Source organism: Pinus tabuliformis, chromosome J, assembly GCF_031772625.1.
Source record: "Pinus tabuliformis cultivar Carrire ecotype Pingquan chromosome J, CPIR1, whole genome shotgun sequence".
Lineage (NCBI taxonomy): Eukaryota > Viridiplantae > Streptophyta > Pinopsida > Pinales > Pinaceae > Pinus > Pinus tabuliformis.
The window spans coordinates 1,010,037,362-1,010,058,744 of NC_142295.1; the positions used below are offsets into that span (position 1 = coordinate 1,010,037,362).

At 35.5% G+C, this 21,383-nt stretch overlaps 1 protein-coding gene across 1 annotated transcript; it reads right to left on the reverse strand.

Annotated features, from left to right (window-relative positions):
• Positions 1-4,472: 4,472 nt before the first annotated feature.
• Positions 4,473-20,690, reverse strand: LOC149230276 (uncharacterized). Its single transcript, XM_089378927.1, has 6 exons — positions 20,443-20,690; positions 20,152-20,352; positions 10,763-10,860; positions 5,176-5,262; positions 4,990-5,082; positions 4,473-4,817 (listed from the first exon to the last, which is right to left on the reverse strand). Exons 2-6 carry the CDS (start codon positions 20,348-20,350, stop codon positions 4,620-4,622), a joined length of 675 nt encoding a protein of 224 aa, XP_089235053.1. The 5' UTR covers positions 20,351-20,352; positions 20,443-20,690; the 3' UTR covers positions 4,473-4,619.
• Positions 20,691-21,383: the final 693 nt, after the last annotated feature.

Consider the following 21,383-nt stretch of genomic DNA (forward strand, 5'->3'; position numbering starts at 1 on the left):
GTATAGATACACTATTTTATTTTCACTTGCACCAAATTTTAGTGGTATTTGAGCAACTAACTAGATCTTACATGATTATGGTTATGTTTGAAAACATTTATACATATTATATGGTATTTATAATAATAATAATAATCGAATTTTATAGCTATGGTTTTTATGTAATGATTTTGTTTTTAAATTTTATGGAAAAAAATCTGACATGTATGAAGGAAACAAGTGCTCTTAACGTGGTCATGTTGAAAATATTTAGGTGTTATTGCATATTAGGTGGTGCCAACAAAATATAGTAAGTGGATTTAATAATTAAAAACAAGTGTTACTTTATTAAAAGTCATATGTCAAATTTGGAAGGAGTAGGATATGTATCCTTCTTTATGTTAAATGTATTCAAATTGTTACAGAGATATGGTTGTAAGACCCTGTGTTTTCATATTTACAAAATGGAATCCTCTCCCAGTCACTCGCATAATTTAGGTTGTCATGAGAAAAGTAGGCATTGTGCCTTAAGATGTGAACATTTCATTTTAAACAGTGTGATAATGTGGTTTCAACAATGCATTAAAAGAGGGAACGTACATGCACATTTGCGATTCTAGTGTTATGTTCTTCTTGATGCATGAGTCCACGTATAAGAAGGATTTAACAAGAGTTGAAGAGTTTGAATAGTTAGAGAGGTTGGGGGGTTGTAGTCTCACTTAGAGGTGTAGAAAAGCAAGTTAACTACTATGAGAAGTTGCGAAGCAAGATTAAGAGGTTTAACAATATGCACAAAGGATTAAACTTGGTGGTGATACCAATTGAACATTCCTTGAATGAAGTTGAAACCCTCTCCTTGGCACTACCAGTGTTGGAATTATGGTACAGGTTTGGAGCTATGGCACAGGGGTTGTCCTTGATGGCAACTCTATCTGGTGACAGATCTCAGTAAAGTCATATACGCAGGTTCATCTAGACAAAGTCGCATATGCATGCGGGTTAGACATTTTGAAGGCGCGTATGCATATACACACACTTTCATGCAAAGAAAAGCGCGTATATGTTGGAAAACTTACCTTTGGTCCGTGGTAGTTAGTCCTTGGTATTTGAACCTATGGTTTTGGACCATGGTATCTCGTTAGAAGGGTTGATCCCAAAGTATTGGGCCCGTGGTATTGTGTTATTATGGTTTTGGACCATGGTATTGAGAAAGGCCCAAGACTATAAAAGAGGAAGGAGATCATTTGGCAAAGTATCTTTGGAGTCAATTGAATATCTAACATGTGCTAGATCTGAAACTTTTGTGATTGGGGTTATGGTGCAGATCTGGATCTGAATGAAGGACGAACATAAGCGCATAAAGAAGGATAAGATCTATTGATGGGTCATAATCTTTACGGCTTGAATGATAGTATCTTTGTATGATTTTGATCTATTCTTTGAGGCACATGCTTGATGTATAAATTTGACAATCTGGGTTAATTAGTATCTCACTGTTTGAAAGAGTGAATTATCCTTTATAGATCTGTACGTAGGTTCAGTGAAGCGAAGGCGCATATACATGCTAGTTCAGTAAAGGCAAACTGCGTATACGTAGGTTGCTCCACTCACAAGAGCGTATGCATGCAGGTTTCAGGTTGTTTAAGTGGCGTACATGTATTTTATTGTGATCTAGCTGCCTCTGTTTGTTGTTGCAGTGTTCTGGGTTCAGAATTTGGTATATGGTTACTGTCACTGTGTTCTGGGTACAGCTATCAGAGAAGTGTTTATTGTGATTCAGTTTTTGTTCGGTGAAAAAGGAGATTGGTTGAAGCAGAAATTTTTTGATGTTCATGGATCCTGTCTAAAAATTTATGAAACGAGGTCGCTGGAAGAAAGAGAATGTTGTAGCCTTCATTAGGCCAGCACCTACGTACTAGTATCTTGGCTAGTACAAGAGCTAAGGGGGTTGTAGCTCCCTTCCAGGAGAAGCTGGATAATGAGAGAGAGGGTTGTAGCTCTCTGCAGGTTGCCGCCTGCGTACTGGTAAAGGACTGCACCAGTACATTGTAAAAGAAAGTTTCTAATTAAAAGAAGATAGAGATGAATTGCAGCAGGTGGTTTTCACCCACATTGGGTTTCCAGCGTATAACTTGTGTTCTTGTGTGCGATTGTCCTCTGCTCTATTTTGCTGTTTCTGGTTAATGGTTATTTGATTCTGATACACAGAGTAATAATCATTATCTGAAATATAAAGTAAATTATAAGTTTGCATTGTATACGCGGGTTTCCTTCTACATAGTTACGTATATACGCGGTTTTAATTAACTGAAGTAGCGTATATCATATGGATTTGAAAAAGGAATATTTGACTTGATAATAATGATTCACCCCCCCTCTCAGTATTATTTCCAACAATTGGGATCAGAGCCAGTCCTTCTGAAGAAGATTGATCGCTTGGAGAAAGATCCATCATCATGAGCAACTACGAGAGAGAAGCATCTATCAGGCCACCGATTTTTGATGGGACAAACTTTGTATATTGGAAGGTAAGAGTTGCTGCCTATCTTCAATCACTTGGTACAGAAGTTTGGGATATCATAGATACAGGGTACACTTTTCCTTCAGCAACTCCTACAGATCCGGCTGAGAAGAAGAAACACTACAACAAAACCAGCGATTTGCGCCAGATTTAGCGCCATATTTTAGTGCATTTTTTTTGTAATAGTGATGAGCAACCTGGCGCTAAATCTGGCTCTATTGTACAATTTTTAAAGCGTCCTTTTTTGCACCTGATTTTGCATCCTTTTTCACGCTAGATTTTGCATCATTTTTTACACCAAACTATGCATCATTTTTTGCGTCAAATTTTGAACCAAGATTTGCATCTTATTTTATGACAGGGTTTGCTTCTAGTTTTGTGTCATTTTTTGCATCTATTTTTCATTCTCTTTTGCTTCCTATTTTGTGTCATTCTTTGCTTCCATTTTTGCACCATCATTTGCATCAAGTTTACACTGTATTTTGAATCCAATTTAACGTCTTTTTATGCATCCATTTTGTGTCAGTTTTTGCATCTAGTCTTACGTCAGGTTTTGTATCTAGTCTTACACTAGTTTTTGCTTCTATTTTTGCACCAGCTTTGGTGCCTATCTTTGCACCATGTGTTGAATTTGATTTAGCACCAAATTTTGCATCCATTTTTGTGCCCATTTTTGCATCTTTTTTTGGACCATTTTTTACATCCACATTTACGTTTGATTTGTCTCCATTTTTCCCATCTCATTTTGCACCATATTTTGCGTCATTTGTTTCATCCAATTTTGCATCATTTTTAACACCATCTCTTGCATCTAATGTTACATCATTTTGAGCATCCAAATTTGCATTTATATTCGCATCTTATGTTGAGTCATGTGTTGTGTCCACCTTTGCATCTTATTTTGTGTCTAATGGTACATTCAATTTAAAGCCATTTTTTAAGTCTACTTTTGTATTTGTTTTTGCACCAAGTTTTGCATCCAATTTTAAGCTATTTTATGCCCCTTTTTGCACCATTTTTTTGTGTCTACTTGTGTCCAATGTTGCACCATTATTTACACCGACTTTTTCATCCAATTTTGCATTTTTTTGGTGTCTAGTTTTACATCGTTTTCACCATCCAAATTTGCATCTTTTTTTACCTCATTTTGTGTCCACATTTGCATATAATTTTGTGTCTGAATTCGAGCCTAAATTTGCATGTGATTAGGAATCATTTTTTACATCCAATATGGCATCCTTGGTTTCACCTTTTTTCAGCCCCATTTTGCATCTTGTTTTATGTCTTTTCTTACATCTTTTTTTTTCTTTTTTGCACCCAAGTTTGCATCCCAAATTTACACCATTATTTGCATCATCATTTGGCATATTGATTTATAACGCTTTTTGCTTCTTTTTAACGCTCAACTTTGCATCTTATTTTACATCTAGTTGTTGTTTTTTTTTTGCATCTAATTTGGTGCCCATTTATGTGTCCTTGTTTTTGCCCAATTTGATATCCTTTTGCATGCCATGTTTTGTTCCCTTCTTTGTGTCAACTATTGCACAAATTTTCACTTCTAATTTAAAACACTTTGTATGTCAATTGTTTGCATTTTGTATTAATTCCTAGTTTAACATCCAATTTTACTTTTAATTTTGCATCCATGGTTACATCCGCATTTGACTTCTTATATAAAGTATATTTTTCTTTACATATATGACCCCCTTTATAGATTCATAGTGAAATATATGATAGTTTCTAAATATCATTAAAGCAGATATCACAATTCAAAATCATTTGTAAAGAAATTTAAGAGAAATTGACAACATCCATCCAAAAAAATAACAATGTGTCATTAACAATTTTCAAAACATGTATAAAATAGCAACATAATACTAATAAAATCAGTGTTATTTTTAATCAAAACAAGTAAAATTCAAATATGATTAACAAATCAAAATATTTCATGAATATCGTTATTCTACGATAAATTAACAACATACATAAATCAAACTCATCGTATGATTACAAAATCAAAATGTCTCATTGATATAGGGTAAATTCACAACACCCATCTAAACATAACAATGTCATTCTACACAATAATTTCTTCATAAAAAACAATGCATGTGCATGCCTAGCTACCACCACCAAGATCATCTTGACCATCCTCATTACTCTGATCCACATCATCACCAACACCGCAACTATCATCATCATCTCCTCCTTCACCACCATCATCCTCATCCTCATCCTCATCCTCATCCTCATCATCTCCTGATATATGTTGAACATAATTTGGATCATCGTCTTGGCAATCATTACCTATAGCATTCTGACAAAAAAAATCAATATTACATGTTAGTATTAATTACATAACACAATGCATGTTTTTGTTATACAATGTTAACCATAAAATGAGGTAAAATATAATATCTAATAGTACTAAAAAATAAAATGAAAATATGGTTTAAAAGTATATTGGAAATCCAATTAAGATTACATACCATAGAGTCCATCCAAACAACAAATTCAACCCATCTCTTTTGCTGCAGCACCTCCTTTTCCAAATGATTTGGAGGTCTTCCATATTTTAGTTCCTATCAATCAGTAAATAGGGAGAAATTAGATAACAATGACTTTCTTCTAGTACAAAATTTATTAAAAAAATATCACATGTTTAATATACTTACAAAGGTTGTTATCAGTGCTTTTAAACCTTTCTGGCCACTACAATGAGTGACTTTTGTCTTGGTTAACCTCGCCTTGGATGCCTTGTCCTTAAACATAAACCAATTCAATTTATTTTCACACAAATACATGTCTAAGATACTCATAAGTATTAATACATTCTAAATAATGTTTAATGAAAAATTCAATACCTGAATGCTCTCATTGCCGGCTTTTCTTTGTGCATCCAACTTCTCATATGATTTTACAAGTTCTTTCCATACTTTAAAAGGTATGTCAATAGGTCTTTGTTTCAGTCTTTGATCTTGAGGCATTTTTTTAATTTTTCTTGTTTGGTTAAAAATTTTGGTTAAAAAAAACCGAACAAGTAATTCACATCAGTGGCATGGGGACTCTATGGATATGTGTAAAAAAATGGCTATAAAGAAAACATCCAAAAAACATATGAGCTCTCCCTTTGATGGTCACTTGGGGCATATGGCTGGAAAGGAACAACTCCATTTTCGAAAATCAAGGACAATCCTTTCTCAAAGTCCTTCCTAATATTTGCTCCAAATGTCTTAAAATGAAAAACAAAATTCAAAAGTCATCCTCAAACATCTCCCTTAAATATAACGTTGGACCATAAATTCTTCACTTTTATTGTTATCGGCTCTGGAATGATTTTTCTATATGCAATTATATAATGAAATATGTGTGCACTAATGAAAAAACATTGAGTTTCATTTTTCATAATCACAAACAATGAAAAAAGAATCACACGTAACTAGCATCATTTTGGAAATTTTATATTTATTAAAAATCTTTAACATGTTTTCCTCCCATATCTCATAAAAAGGTGTGAAATTTTTTATATACTCTCCAATAAGCCTAAGGATCACATACCTTTTAAAACTTTGCATTACCATTATATGTTTCTCCTTGAAGATATATAATATGTTTCTTCTTTAACATATATATTATGTTTCGCATTTCTTAATATTTGACAAAATACTAAAGTTGAAAACAGTGGTCATTGTCTCAATCATATTCCTGGTGATCTTGTTCAGCATAAAACAGTTTGGTACAAGCAAAGTAGGCATGACATTTTCTCTGGCACTCATGATATGGTTTTTCTCTATTGGTTCTATTTTACTTTACAATATTATTTAACATGACATGACAATTTTAAGGGCATTCAATCCTGTTTATATCTATTACTTGTTCAAGAGGAACACTATCAAAGCATGGATGTCCCTAGGAGGTTGCGTGTTATGCATAATAGGAGCTGAAGCTATGTTTGCTGATTTGGGTCACTTCTCAGTAAGATCCATCCAGATAGCCTTCACATGTGTAGTATTCCCATGCCTACTATTGGCTTACATGGATCAAGTTGCATATCTTATGAAGCATCCCTCTGTGGTGGAGAACGTATTCTCTGCTTCAATTCCAGATGGTTTTATCTGGCCAGTCTTCGTGATAGCTAGTGTTGTTGCCATGATTGCAAGCCAGGCAATGATCTCAGCAACAATTTCATCTATTAAAATGTCCATGGCCCTAGGATGCTTTCCCAGATTGAAAATAATTCACACATCCCGACGATTCATGGGTCAGATCTACATTCTTGTCATCAACTGGGTTCTAATGATAATGTGTGTCTTGGTATGTGATTGTTTTAAGAGCACGGTCGAGATATCAAATGCATATGGCATTGCAAAGGTAGAGATGATTATGGTGACTACAAGCCTAGTGACTCTTGTCATGGTTCTTATATGGGCAAAAAATATATTCCTTGCGATTGGATTTCCTGTTCTATTTGGATCAACTGAGCTAATTTATTTTTCTGCAGTTTTGATGAAAGTGGGGGAAAATGGTTGGATAAATGGTTTTTGCCACCTACTTCCTTCTTGTGATGTACATTTGGAACTATGGAAGTGTTCTGAATTATCAGGAGTTGTATATCTTGTTGGTCACAGAGATGTCAAGGCTAGAAAGGATTCATGGTTTCCTAAGAAACTGGTTATAATCTACTTCTATGCTTTCATGAGGGCAAACTGCAGGGCAGGCCCTGCAAGCCTCAATGTACCTCACACCAATCTCTTGCAAGTTAGCATGACATATACTGTCTAACTTGAAGGTTTCCATGAATCAAACATGCTGAATGTTTTTCAAGGACCAAGTCACAACATCAATATGGTGATGGATAACAAAGATTTCCTTGAAGGTGGCAGAGATGAAGTGAATTTTAATGTGAAGTTAATAATCATAAGTTTTGTTGTCGACCAAGATCTTCATTACTTAGTCCTTGATTTTGTTTGATAGAGAATAATAGCCATTCCTACGATTAATCACTGATATTTATGAACAAAGACACCATTCTTTTTTCAATGAAGATGATAGGTGGTATTTTATATGCATGGTTAAGCCTAAGATAAGCCATGTTTTCTACATAAGAAAGTTATATTAAGTTATATCCATGAAAATGAAAGGAAGATGACATTGCATGTTTCCTCGTATAGCTAACCATCGCTCAATAACATTGGATGCTTCTCCACCTCATTCATTACATCATTGCTTAAGAACCTTGGATGCTTCTCCATTTTTTTTGACATCATGTATTGATTATGTTGTTGTTGGAGGTTTTACACTAAGTTTTTCAACATCGAGCTTACTAGGGCTTGCACCACCGGGGTTATTAGTAAGAATCTCATGAGGTTTGCATAGCCATGATTATTAGAATCAAAATAGTAGGATTTGCACTAAAAAATAGTTCATAGAGCTTTCCTGCTGGGGAGAAAATCACAAGTTCAACTTCTGCAGTGCAGAGCACCGAGAGCTCATAAGCTTTCTTCAACAATCCACCTACGTTTGGAAAATGTAGCCTGCCTACTATAGGGATCTAAATTGTCTACCATATTATAAAGTTATCAGGCTATAGGGATCTAAATTCTAATCTGTCTGAATATGATTTCATGAGCTTGGAAGAAATACTCCATTCTCATTGAAAGATGTAGACAGACCAAAAGCACATCAGCTATAGTCTCTTATCTGCCTACTCCACCCCTGGATGTAATAAGCTTGATGTATGTGTATCTTCATTCTCAATGCGATATATAAAACATTGTCACAAAAGCACACATAATTTAAATAGAGAATATCAAAGAATATTCCTAATGTTTTATACTTTGCTCATAAGTCCTCCAGATTCTGTGAGCACTTGAATTGATTTAAAAACCAGTCAACTTTGACAACAGTAAATGCTATGACTAGGAATCCACTCTTATATTTTGAGAGTTTGAATTTGAGTCATAAAATAAGAGGAAATATGAGCTACAAATATTATATCAAACATTAAAAAAGAAATATATACTTCTGAAGCAAGTGTTATGATTGCCCAGTTTCGCTACCATATCAGCAGGGAGATAATACTTATGAAGAAAGTGTGGTACAACAATAATGTCTGATAATTAAAAATACCCAATATAAATAGGATAGAATAAAGATATTCATTTAGGATAGAAAATACATTAATAAATGATGAATGATACAATGACTTATGGTCTCGAGGTTATAAATACTATTGAATGGTCACAAATATGAAAGAAACATGTCAGCTGGTAACCCCCAGCCACAATAGCAGCTGGTAACCCTAAACGGATTCAACCAAATTTGAACCTGGGACCTATGGCCTCCCCAATGAAATTCCTTGGGCAGATGCTTCAACCGATTGAGCTAATACTGGAGGCTGATATAATTAATATTGAGCTAACCGTTGGGGCCTATTATATCTATTATCTATTATATAGACATATATTAATTATGTTCATTAAAGTGTGTATGAGTAACCAATTTTCCAAAGTTCCAAAAAAGTTCAAATGAAAAGAAAATACCCCCTACCTTGCACATCTGAAGCCATAGGCACAGGAGATCACAACCAAGGAGAATCCAGGTTCAGTAAAGGAGAATCAAACTCATTTGAACTCAAATACTTTTATGCTTCATTATCATTATTTTTCCAGAAAAGGTGACTAATGGGTAGTACTACCAAGTATGATTTTTCTCCACTATCCACGCCAGATATACTTTAGCCAGTGACATGATTCAGGGTTTTTGCTCACATTGTCTCTTAGATCAAGTCTATGGTGGGGGCTAGGAACTCCTAGAGTTTATCTGGTAAATCCCTAATGCATCCCTTGTATTAAGCATTACCTCCATCCTAAGTCACATGGTTTGGGTTTAAGTTTGGTTTCAGCAATGATTAGGTTCGGTTCGAATTCAAATTTTTTGATGAAGTTCGGACGAGGTTCACCATAAGGTTCACTTACTCTCTCTCTCTCTCTCAAATATATATAGCATCTGTTAGTAAGAAAAAACATCAATAAACATAAAAAATGCTATCATAGCCTTCAAAACTGCAAGGATTAATCATAAACTTGAGTTGTGACATGAGTTTATGAGTTTCAAAACATAAACTTGGTCAAAAAAAAAAAAAGGTTTGCCAAATTTCGAGCCTCAAGGTGGAACTTCGGAGAACCTTGTGACATAGGATATAGCATCCAACACTTTAGAACCAAAATTTAATTCTAATGTTTGACTTTGTCTAAGACAAAAAAATTCGAAGGCCATGCTAAGCGATGTAGCAAGAATGTTGCTAGGGTTGTAAAGGGGCATGTTTCTTCGATTTTGCCCACATGGTGTCTTAGATCAAATCTAAGCTGTGGGCTATGAACTAACACAGGTTATCAAGTGAATCCCCAATGCATTCCTTGTATTAAGCATTACCTCCATCACCTTGGAAACTAAAATTAAAACCTACTGTTTGACTTCCTCTAATAAGACAAAAAGACTTCGAAGGTTATGCTAGGGAAAGTAATTATAATGTTATTAAGGGTGTAAAGGCCTCTAGTTCTAGCTTTTACTCTTCAATTTTATAATTATCATATCTTTTCTTTGTTCTGCAATGAATCGGTTGTAGCTTTTAATACAGAACTGTAAAAATAGACTTAATTTTAGTAATAGGCTCAATGACTAAAATGCAGTAGTAGACTCAACAATATTGACACTCAGAACTAGCTGCTATGTTCATGTGCCATGCAGACAAAGAAGCAGCAAAGTAAGAGATGTTTTGCTGCAGAAGTCGTCATACATGAAATCCAGGTGTATAGGTGAACAGGAGAAAAAGTAGGGTCATGCAAACAGAGCATACGCAAGTTTACTAACTAGATTTTGAAAAGAAAAGGAAATTTATTCAGAGATAACTTGAAGCAACTAGTGCAAGCGAGCAAACCGAAGGATAACATATAGCCTCAAGAATAACTTGGCAGGGATCAGCAAATAAGAAAAAATCACAATGACTCTGCAAAAAATCAGCAAGCAGTGGGGAAAATCAGAAGATTTGGAAATCAGAAAATGAAGAAAATAAATAGGAAAATAGTTTATCAGCACCCAAGATAACAGGAAGAATAAATAGGGACCCTTTTAAAAAATGTAAGAAGTGGCCAGGAGTAGGACAAGTACAAAGTGAGGAATTAACAAACAAAAATCATAGGCAATTGCTGAATATAATAGTATATGTGTCAGAAAGTGGAATCTTGATAAAATTGAAAATACCTGTCTCTCCCAAAGCTGTTTATATGTTCCTTTGTTCAATGGATCTGTCCCTAATTTATTGTTGCCATTGCTTCTGCCTTGAGCATATGAACTACCATCTGGAGAGGAAGCATCCATAATTCTGTTGTTTTCATATTTATATCTGCATAAGGGAATCTTGTTAAACAGAGTAAATAATCAACACAATCTAATAAATAATAAAATAAACAATGGATGCGACATAGTAAATCCCAACTCATCAAAAAACGATAAATAAAAAAGGCAGCCTAAAATATCAATGGTGATGAAAAATGGATATCGAATGAAATGTTCCTTGAGTTAATTCTCAACTATCATTTTTCCAAACAGAGGAGAATTGAAAACCTTCTAAGGGAATAGTTTTCTTCCATTAAAGAACCCCCAAGAAAATAATGGCTACATTTACTCCCAATGACTAACTATTACAAGTATTACAGTGCTATACTTGACACTATACTCTGATATAACCCAAAGAAGAATTAGGCGCACCATGAAGAAAACTACATAACATCTATGCTCAACTTGTTGCACCTATGTATTTTCTCATGTCAATATCACACCTAAAATGGGCATTGACCAATACATATTTACAGCATTTTATCTCTCCTAAAATCTTGAAAGCTATCCACATTCTGCCTTGCCTAAAATCTCCAGAACTCGAAACAGGAACCTGATTTTCTTTTCATTGAAGCACTTTAGAATCCTCTTCCCTGTAGTTATCTATCTTTTGCGTTCAATATGTAAAGAGGAATTATCCTTTAAGACTCTCTCTTAAAGTTTCAATGATTCAATCTTTCTTGAATTCTGCAGATATCAAGAAAAATGACCTCTGTACACAGAATCTGAACCAAAGACATTATAAAGATCACCATAAAAGTAAACCTTAAATGTCAGCCTTTCAAGTGACATCCTTACTTGTCACAGTCGTGGAAGTTTCACAGTTAATGGATTTGTAGTCACAGTGAACTTCATTATCTTGAGGCCTAGATTGTAATACAAGCATCAATCACGTCAGAAAAGCAAGCTATGAACTTTAAAAGTCAGGCTTTCAAACTGATCAAAGACAGTTGTTAATACATTCTAATTGTCTATATTTTGTTGTTTTGGGTGAGGCTGGAGTTGCATATAACTCCATACCCAGTACAGAGAGAGGGTACATAAGTAACTTCATATTTGGTACTGGGTGTGGAAACACAAGTTTCAAACCTAGGTCATCATTGTGATGAGCACTCCAACTTACTACACCAAAGCCAAAATGACTAATTATCCTAATTTATTTCTTGTCCCAAAAGCGAGAATTTGCCAATGTGACTCTGAAATTGAAGCCATTTCAGTCAGTGAAATTAATATACATATTTTTTATGTTACAGTTTCTATCTCTGTATTTAGTTTTCTGTATTTTGAACATGGACAATGTACTTGGAATAATTTAATTGATCACTTAAACCACGCACACTGTCATACATCAGCAGATATTATTGCAGCGCAACTGTCACAAAGCCTCCTTCCTAACTCACAGTAAATAAGTTGACATGACAATAATTTAACACGTCTATCCACATAATGCTGAATCTGAATTCATATATACAATCAGCACATCTACACTAAATCAGTATCCTCAACAAGGATTTGCACTTTGATCTCCTACATGCACTAACTCTTGTGGTATCACACTGTTCATTTAGATCAACAGTGACCACTGAGAATTAATTGTGCTCAAGAACTTGTCCCCACTAAGTCACATCACAAATGCTCTTGATATCTGTCTTATGGCATTTTGACTGAAAATTGTACAAATTTGTGAAGAACTCAATTGGTCTTCCTGCCAAAGGCACTACCCAAAAGAGCATCCAAAGCAGGTTAAAACTTATGAAAAAAATTTAGAAACATATAAGAAAAGAGAACAAGATAAACAACAAAACAGAAATCCATAGGTCACAAAAAGACCTATGTTAAGCCCGAAAACAAAGTCAAAATGAACTCATCCATCAGTGAGAAGAAAATAACAAGTGTAGGTAATGCAGTAGATGAATTGTTTAGTAGAAAAAACCTTCCTCTGAACTGGAAGAACTGCTTCTGATGAGAACATGTCATATTATTTATTAATATCCTTACAAACTATGGTCTAATATTAATAGTTATTACAGTTCCAAATCAGACTGTTAGTTACACACCCCTGGGATTATGTTAACTATTATGGGTGATCAATACTAAAACTTTTGTTGCTGTGACAGTTGATAATTAGTAGTTATTGGAATCATTGGTGTAATCTATACACGTGACCACAGCCAATTCATATGTATCACTAGTGTACTACTGTAATCATGGCTAAAGCCATGCTTTATTCTTTAATTGTGTCACTAGGTGTGGCTAAGGGCCAAGGCTGACCTAACCAACTTCGATCTGTAGACTGCCCTTCCCTACTCACTCACTGTTGTTTTTTAAGTTCCTCTGCCCATTCATGCTGATATTTCAGTGATCAGACTTGGCATGCAGAAAAAAAGGTAACCAGAGGAATATCAAGGTTTTTAACTTTTTTCATTTGTTTTTCCTAGCTAGAAAGATATTTATTAGGGCTGTTTGCACCCATTTTCTGCACTATTATAGAGTTCTTGTTGACTAAGATCAGTTCTTGCAGCATTAGGGTTCACATTATTAGTTTATTTCAAGATCTTTTCGGCCATTGTTCAGCAACTATGGGCTGGTTTATTTTTTTTTACTGCAGAACCAGGATTTCGGCCCTGCTTTTTCAGCAACCATTTGGATTTTCAGCTGATGGCATCACTTTTTTGTAATTGTGAAACTAGGGTTTCCATATCTCATTTTCTTCCTACAGTAGTTGGATATTTGGCTGGTGATAATGCCTCGAGTGTTATCTAGGGTTTCCAGATCTGATTCTTCTTCTACAGTGATCTTGAGATTTTTGGCCTAAGTGCTGTAGATCTAGGATTTCTTGGAACATCTCTTGTTTAGCATTTCCTAGGGTTTTAACCCACCTTCAAGGGTTCACTACATCAGCTACTCCAGAAGTCTGCTTGGAACATCTATTTTCAAGGCCCATTGGGCCATTTCAGCATACAGTCCAAAAAAATTTCGCCATCACCAAAAGCACTGCAAGTTCCTATCTATTCTTATAGGATTTATCCATATACAAGGGTTGTGTTTCTCTTCTAGAGTTCCTTGGACCTTTATTTACATGACCAACACTTCCTTTGGTATGTTTTTTCCCTCTCTTCAAATCCCAGCACTATCTTCTTACTCATTCTTTGCGGCAATATTTTTCTGACCTCTTGTATTGCACACTCTTGTTCCTTATATGGATTTTCTCACTTGTGCACTTGATCTTTCTCTCTCAAGTGCATTAACGGACAGCTTCAGAACACATTTAGTGCTGGCTTTTCTCTTTATTGAAGACTTTTGGGTTGGCAATTTTGGTTCTATTCAATCTCCCATTTTGTTTGTGATCTCAAGTTCTCAACAGTAGTTTTCAACTTGTTTAATGAAATCTTGTTCTAAATATTTTCACATCACGTGATAACATATTAGCTTTCTTTGTGGTGCATTATAGTAATGTCGGATGCTATAGTCCCAAAGACAAATTATTAAATTATTTGTATGCCTTCAAATAAATAATTATTAGAGAGTACCACAAAGTATAAAAAGAGCCTTGCCTCCAATGATGCATATTCAGCCAGGGCTGGATTTCACCAGAGTTTGGCATGCCCAAGTAGGTGGAGAGCCCAAAGAGCTCGACTACTATATACTTAGTACTTCAATCAAGGATATTTTTGAGGAATTTTTGAGACAAACGAATACTTTAACTGCTATTCCCAAAAATGTCTAGGCATACTACCTCCAAGATAGTTATGCCTCTCAGAAGGGAAAACCTGAAGAAGAGTGGGGAGCAGCAGCATATACCATACCCTCTGTGCTCCAAGTGGGGTCAACTATAAAGTCGCCAGCAAAGGAAAAGCTGGTCAAAAGACCACAAGAATGACAATGCAAGAAGAAATTGATTCCGACAATCAGTCGACTGAAGATGACCTGCAGGCCCTATCCGCTCGACTTTAGTTGTTGTGACTGCTGACATTTAGCGATTTTTAGGTTGTTTTTCGTTGAACCTGAACTATATATTTTAAATTCAAATAGTAACATGCTCTGCTTATGGCAAAGAGCCTGTTCTGATGCACATCAATGAATCCATTCCCATCTAAGTATCACATTTCAAGGTTAACAGAAAAGGAACAAAATATTCAGCTCCAACAATGATGGCTAAGAGTCAAAACAAATTTCAAGGATGCTGGCCCAACAAGGGAGATTAAATAAGAACAAAATCTACTAACCCTGAATGTTTTGAGGTCCTGACTCAGCTCAACGTAGGGCCACACAAGAGAGCACAGACTATTTTGCATTTCTACTAAATCAAAGATAAAAGTTTTCAGAAGGTCGTAAAACTCAGCTCATGACTGGACCACACAAAAAGGCACAGCGACTTTAACTACATAGAAACAATTTAAAACATCTTAAATGATCCAAGAACCACCTGAAGTATCTACACAAAAGAGTCAAGATAAATAATTAAGTACATGAAAAAACAATGCGAATGCAAGAACAGCAGTTGCAACACTACAAGATCAATATAAGTCACTGATAACAAACACATAATGTAGCTGTATAACTGCTTTGTATTTTGTGAGTGAAAACCCATGATATAAATGTGAAGATGACTGTCGGCAATAAAATTGCCAATACTGGAAATATTGGAATGTATGGAACACATAGGTCCTGAGTTATCAAGATACGAAGGATGCGGAGACGGGGGTAAGGATAGGTGCCACTGCCAGGCCCACAACACCAACCAAATTTATCTAAAACAATAAAACTTAAAGCAGAACATACTATGTTTCATTAACTAGTGATCTTTTAAGACTCGAGAGTGAAAGAACAGGTTGACATGATGTTGAAAATGGAATAGAAATTCAGAAACAAACAAACAAAAAATCAGAACACAAAAAATTGTTTTTAGCCTTGGTCCACAGAGAAAATTTGTTTTTGACTACCTGCAGGCTGCTGCTGCTGCTGCCAAATGTCAATTATCTGCTCCTGTTAGCCATTCCTGTATTGAGTTTTTATAGGGCATATGACCATAACATGGGATGTCCCCCAACTTTAAATTTTGCATCATGCAGACATCAGGTAGCAAGCCAAGGAGCATCTCGAGCTGTTCAGGACATTTCTGTACCTCCCCCCCCCCGACAAATCCTGAATCCTGGATATAGGAGTTGCAAATAAAGTATGGAGCTTCTTGAAAAAAAATGTTAGCAATGGGTACTAATGCTAGTTTTAACTTTAACCTGCTTGCAATGAATACTCGGCAAATCCAAGTCTATCTTGAGGTAAAATTTGTTGACAATAGAACAGGATGGTTTTCCTGCTGTTGATACAAATGGCTATTGCTGTTAAGCCTAATTTTAACTATGATATGTTGCCAGAAGACATGTCCCCAAAATTTGGACAAATCCCTCAGACCATAGGATGTGTTCCTCAATCCCAGGTATGCATCCTCCTACAACATGGCATAGAGCAAAATATGCTTAACAGAAGTAGTCATTCACATCAATAGCAGGAAAACCATCCTGATGTGTTTCCAACAAAACATTATCTTGTGATACCCTACACACCACCATATTGGGTAAAAATGTAAAACTAGCATGTGTACCCCCAATGCCAACATTTTTTTCAAGAAGTTCCAAACCATAGCAGACAAGACTCTAGATACTAAAATGACAAGAAAAGTTTACAAAACTTTGAGAATTGTCAAGCCTGTTTCAGACTCTCAGATATCTAGTGGGCTATGCCTGTCCATGAATGCACGTGAGAGACCAATAATATACAAGAAGGCAATGAAACAATCACAAAAGCACCTACACTCAAAATTCCATTCTGGAAAGAAGGAAAAGACTCACTAAGGATACCAAGGGGTGCAAAATTCTAGATGTGAGGAATAGCAGTTACTGAGGAATACAGTTCATCTATTCTTACTGTTACAGATAATGCATTTACCAGATTGACTCAAGGTCTATTTCCTAGTGTCATGGAACACTGTGTTTTGATGATGGCTTTTGGTCTTGTTCCCATGGAACTGTAGTTGCATCTGGCTTAATCAATATGAAAGGGCTGCCCTGTGCGCGATTAGGAAGAAGTTTCCTTTCTTTCTCCTCTGGGTTATGTTTCAAAATTATAACCATCAGCTATCGGCATGTTGAAGGGATCACACACCTTTCAAGCAGAGCCCATTTTTTTGCAGGATTGTCCATAGGCATTGTTGCAGGTAACACCCCTTCATACAGAAGCCAGTTTTCCACAGAAGAATGGTGGTTGTTCAGTGACTCAGGGCCTCTCTGTGCAGTCACAAGTAGTATCAGCATTATAACATATCCTTTCAGAATTCAAGTATATCTTCTCACTGGATAGCATGATTAAAATGTAGAAAAATGTTATGGAGTGTCCAAGTAGTGTAGAACAGAGAAGCAAGAAAAAATACCACAAGACAACCATAGGGTTGATAGAACCATGTTTAGGCACATTAGATATTGCTTGGTGACAGAGTCTTACACCTTTGAAAGGAATATTTGTTTCCCTACATTTCTATTGAACAAATACAAACCTGAATATGTTCTAAGGACTATCATGGAGGGAGTCGAGATGACCCACAGGACCCATAGCTGAATACACAAGGGGATTTCAATGCTGGAAATCTAGTTTATAGCATAGTAGCAAGATTTGGTCATATTGCTCTTTATTATATGGAAATTCGGCAACAGTACAAAATTCAGTATGTTTTCACTGCAATGCAGATACAGAACAGTTCACTTACCTTATAATGTCTTTGATACCCATCAACATATAAGCCCCAAAAAAACAGAGCAAAAACCTCAAAAAAATAAAAATAACAGTAAGAAAACACTTAAAAATAAACTACATTGCAAAATTTTCAAAGAATAAATTGCTTTTTCTGGTTTTAGTGTGTTCTGAGGATGAAATTCTTCTAAAATATGGAACAAAACGCTTAATTTCATACTGAGAAATATAGATTTCCATATTGGAACCATGCTGCATTTCTTTATTAGGTATTTTCCATACTGAGTTGTATTTGAATACATATTCGGATTCAAATTTTGCTACTATGGTTTATAGCCATTCCTAGTTACACGTATGCTGAAATCAGGGAGGTCAAGGTAATCAGATAAATTGTCACAACAATTATGAACAAGAGGCAACCTTCCTTGAAATTCTTGAACCTCCAGTAATCAGAAAAATTGTCACAACAATTATGAACAAGAGGCAACCTTCCTTAAAATTCTTGAACCCCCTACCCTTGCCTGGATTTGCTCACGGCGCCAATCAGTCCTCATGTACATGTACATCAAAATATTTATTATATAATTAACTATAAATTTGTTAACATTAAAAGGACAAATAGATCCTCTGTTCATGTAGAGATGCTCACTGACGACCATGTTGACAATGGCGATGAGAGGGAGAAACTGCCGTGATATCCAATCTTCAATATGCATATTTTAGATAATAAAGACTGACCTACTAAGTTAACCAAGTAGCCGTTATACAAAGTACACATAAATGAAGCTCAAAGCTAAGAGATTTTTTTTCTCACTTTCTTTGCTTCCCACACAAACTATTACTCGATTTCAATTTTTCTTATTAGATTCCAAAATTTAATGAAATTATCTGGCTGGGAGCATTGTTGCAGTGCATGGCTTTTATCCACTATCTCCACTACAAATTTTGAAATGACAACAAAAAATCCATTAAGACCGGAATCTCCCCACAACAGTGAAAGCAGAGTTCATTATTCAAGAACAAAGTAAAGCGAACCAAATACTCTAAGAGCAGGACATGCATGAGTCCTCCAGACCCAGATCCACTAAATTGATTGCATCATTTTTTCAGCTGGATGAAGCATCGATGACCCGGTAGATGCACCAGTCATGAGCAAAAATAACAGACGATCAGTGATTCAGAAGCACCCTTACCAAGCACAGTTGAGATCATCCAGATAATCCACAAGGCCATCTAGGTATGCTATCTTACAAAAGCTATAATTCTCAGCTTATATCTTGTAGACACTAGACAGACACCCATCACCAGGGTTCTCCCTTCCACACGTAACCCGTCAAACTTTGCAGTCCGATGAGCTTCAATAAAGTTTGCCAGGATAGAATCCAGCCTGGTTTATGGCCCTGCATACCTCTCCTTTGACGCTTAGATAAATTAGGACTTATTTATTTTCTAGGCTTCTGCTATTAGTCTCATCTTCATTGTATCAGGTTTATCTGTTATTATAACCCTTGAAAATCTGATAAGGAAATCCAAGAGATGCTTCTCCATATTTGTGAATGGCATTCTTCGTAAAACTGTTGACATAGACTAGTGCACCTAAATCTGGGGGATTTAAACTGGTTACCTACTAACACGTAACCAGAACCAGCCAGATGCTCGTCTTCATTGTATCAGGTTTATCTGTTATTCTAACCCTTGAAAATCTGATAAGGAAATCCAAGAGATGCTTCTCCATATTTGTGAATGGCATTCTTCGTAAAACTGTTGACATAGACTAGTGCACCTAAATCTGGGGGATTTAAACTGGTTACCTACTAACACGTAACCAGAACCAGCCAGATGCTCAACAATATTGGCTACAAACAATTGAGATAATCACCCCTTTGTTATTTTATCATTCGTCATTCTGTTAAATCTGAAATCTTATTTGTAGTCTCTCCTTTTCAACGAATACCTTTAAGCACTCCAGCATCAATATATAGTTTTAGTCCCATTAACCTAATGTCCTTTCATCATTTGTGGACATTTATATAATTTATTTCTTTATTCCGAAATTCTTCTTAAAATTATTATTTCCATTTCTTTATGAACCTTCTGCTGTCGAGCAATTGGTGTTATTTTGAGCAAAATAATTTGTAAACGAAGTTTCTTGGTTAGTGAAAAGCCCGCCAAAAGTACCTCTATGCCAAGTAGATCCCTGGAAAGTGTCTATCTCTCAATGTTAGTGACATCTCAACGCATTCACCCATTCGGGAGCTTTCGTAGGCAGTCAGCGTTGTATGTAGAGCATCTAGCTCGGCGGGCCTCACAGTTTGTGAGGAAGAGTAAGCAGATCGCAGAGTATTTGCTTATTTCACTCCTTTCGGAAAACCTATAAATTTTTTAAAGTAACTGCTACTTACGAATCATAAGTTTTTTAAAATAAATTCTACTTAGTTTCAGATTTTTAGATTTTTAAGGGGTTTTACCGACCCAGAAATAGAGATTCAATAAATGGAAGAGAAGCTTACTGATGGTGACATCGCCGTCGGGGCTCTGGAGCATCTTGTCCATTCCCTTGGGGCCGAGTGAGGTGCGGAGGATTCTCGCAACGGACCTGGCGGCCGCAATGTTGGCCTTCTGAGCATCTAAGCCTCTGATTCGGGTCTTCTGCTCCTGCTCCTTTATTATGATAAATGGCCTCCCGTACTCATCAAATGCCAGCGCCATCCCTGCAAACAGTAACAGATTGCAGCACAGAGATTAAAACCTAAACATACAAGAGTGGCTGCTAAAAACACACTGGATTTTGAACCAGAAACCTGAAATGCGTGTACTCCTCTCTGTGTGGAAGACTGAATGTGCGGGTGGAAATCCATTGAAGTTAAAAATGGAACATACCTTGGCGCCGTCAATGGACTGAAGAACCGATCGTGGGGTTCGAGTGTCTGCTACTGGTGAAACCCTAATTCGCAAATCTCTGCAATCTCGTTTTCGCTCCCGCCCTGCTAAAAGCGAACAGATCCTCCTTCTTGTTCTAGAACGTAAACGAAGTTTGGGTTGGGAGGGGTTTTGTAAAGAAAAGTAAAGCTTTACCTTTTTTCAAAAATGTTAATTTCATAGTGAAAAACAGTAAATACATTTTTTTTATTTTCACATCACTAGTTAAGTAGCTATATAATATTTTTGGTTCTTGGTTAGGTTGGAAAATATTTATAATAATATAATTTTATGGTTGTTGTTTAAGTTTATTAGGTGTTATTAAAACCATAAATACATTTCTTTTATTTTCACATCACTAAAGAAGTAACTATATAATGTTTTTGGTTATTTGTTAGGTTAGAAAATATTTATAATAATAATAATATAATTTTATGGTTGTTGTTTAAGTTTATTAGGTGTAATTTTTTTTAATTTCAATTTAATAATTTTTAAATGGAAAAATATGATTTTAATTTGGTTGTATTGAAAATATTTATATGTTTTTACATATAAGGTGGGTGCAAACAAAGGAGAATATATAGTAAGTCTATTTAATAGTTAATAACAAGTGTTAATTTCTTAAAATTATATGATAAATTTGAAAGGAGTAGGGTATGTATCTTTTTTTGGGTGAAATATATTAAAATTATTGTGTGAATGGGGTTGTAAGACCCTATATTTTCATCCTGGGAAAATATAGTCCTCTCTTAGCCACTTGCATAGTTTAGATTGTCATAAGCAAAGTAGGTACATTGTCTTAAGATGTAAACATTTCATTTTA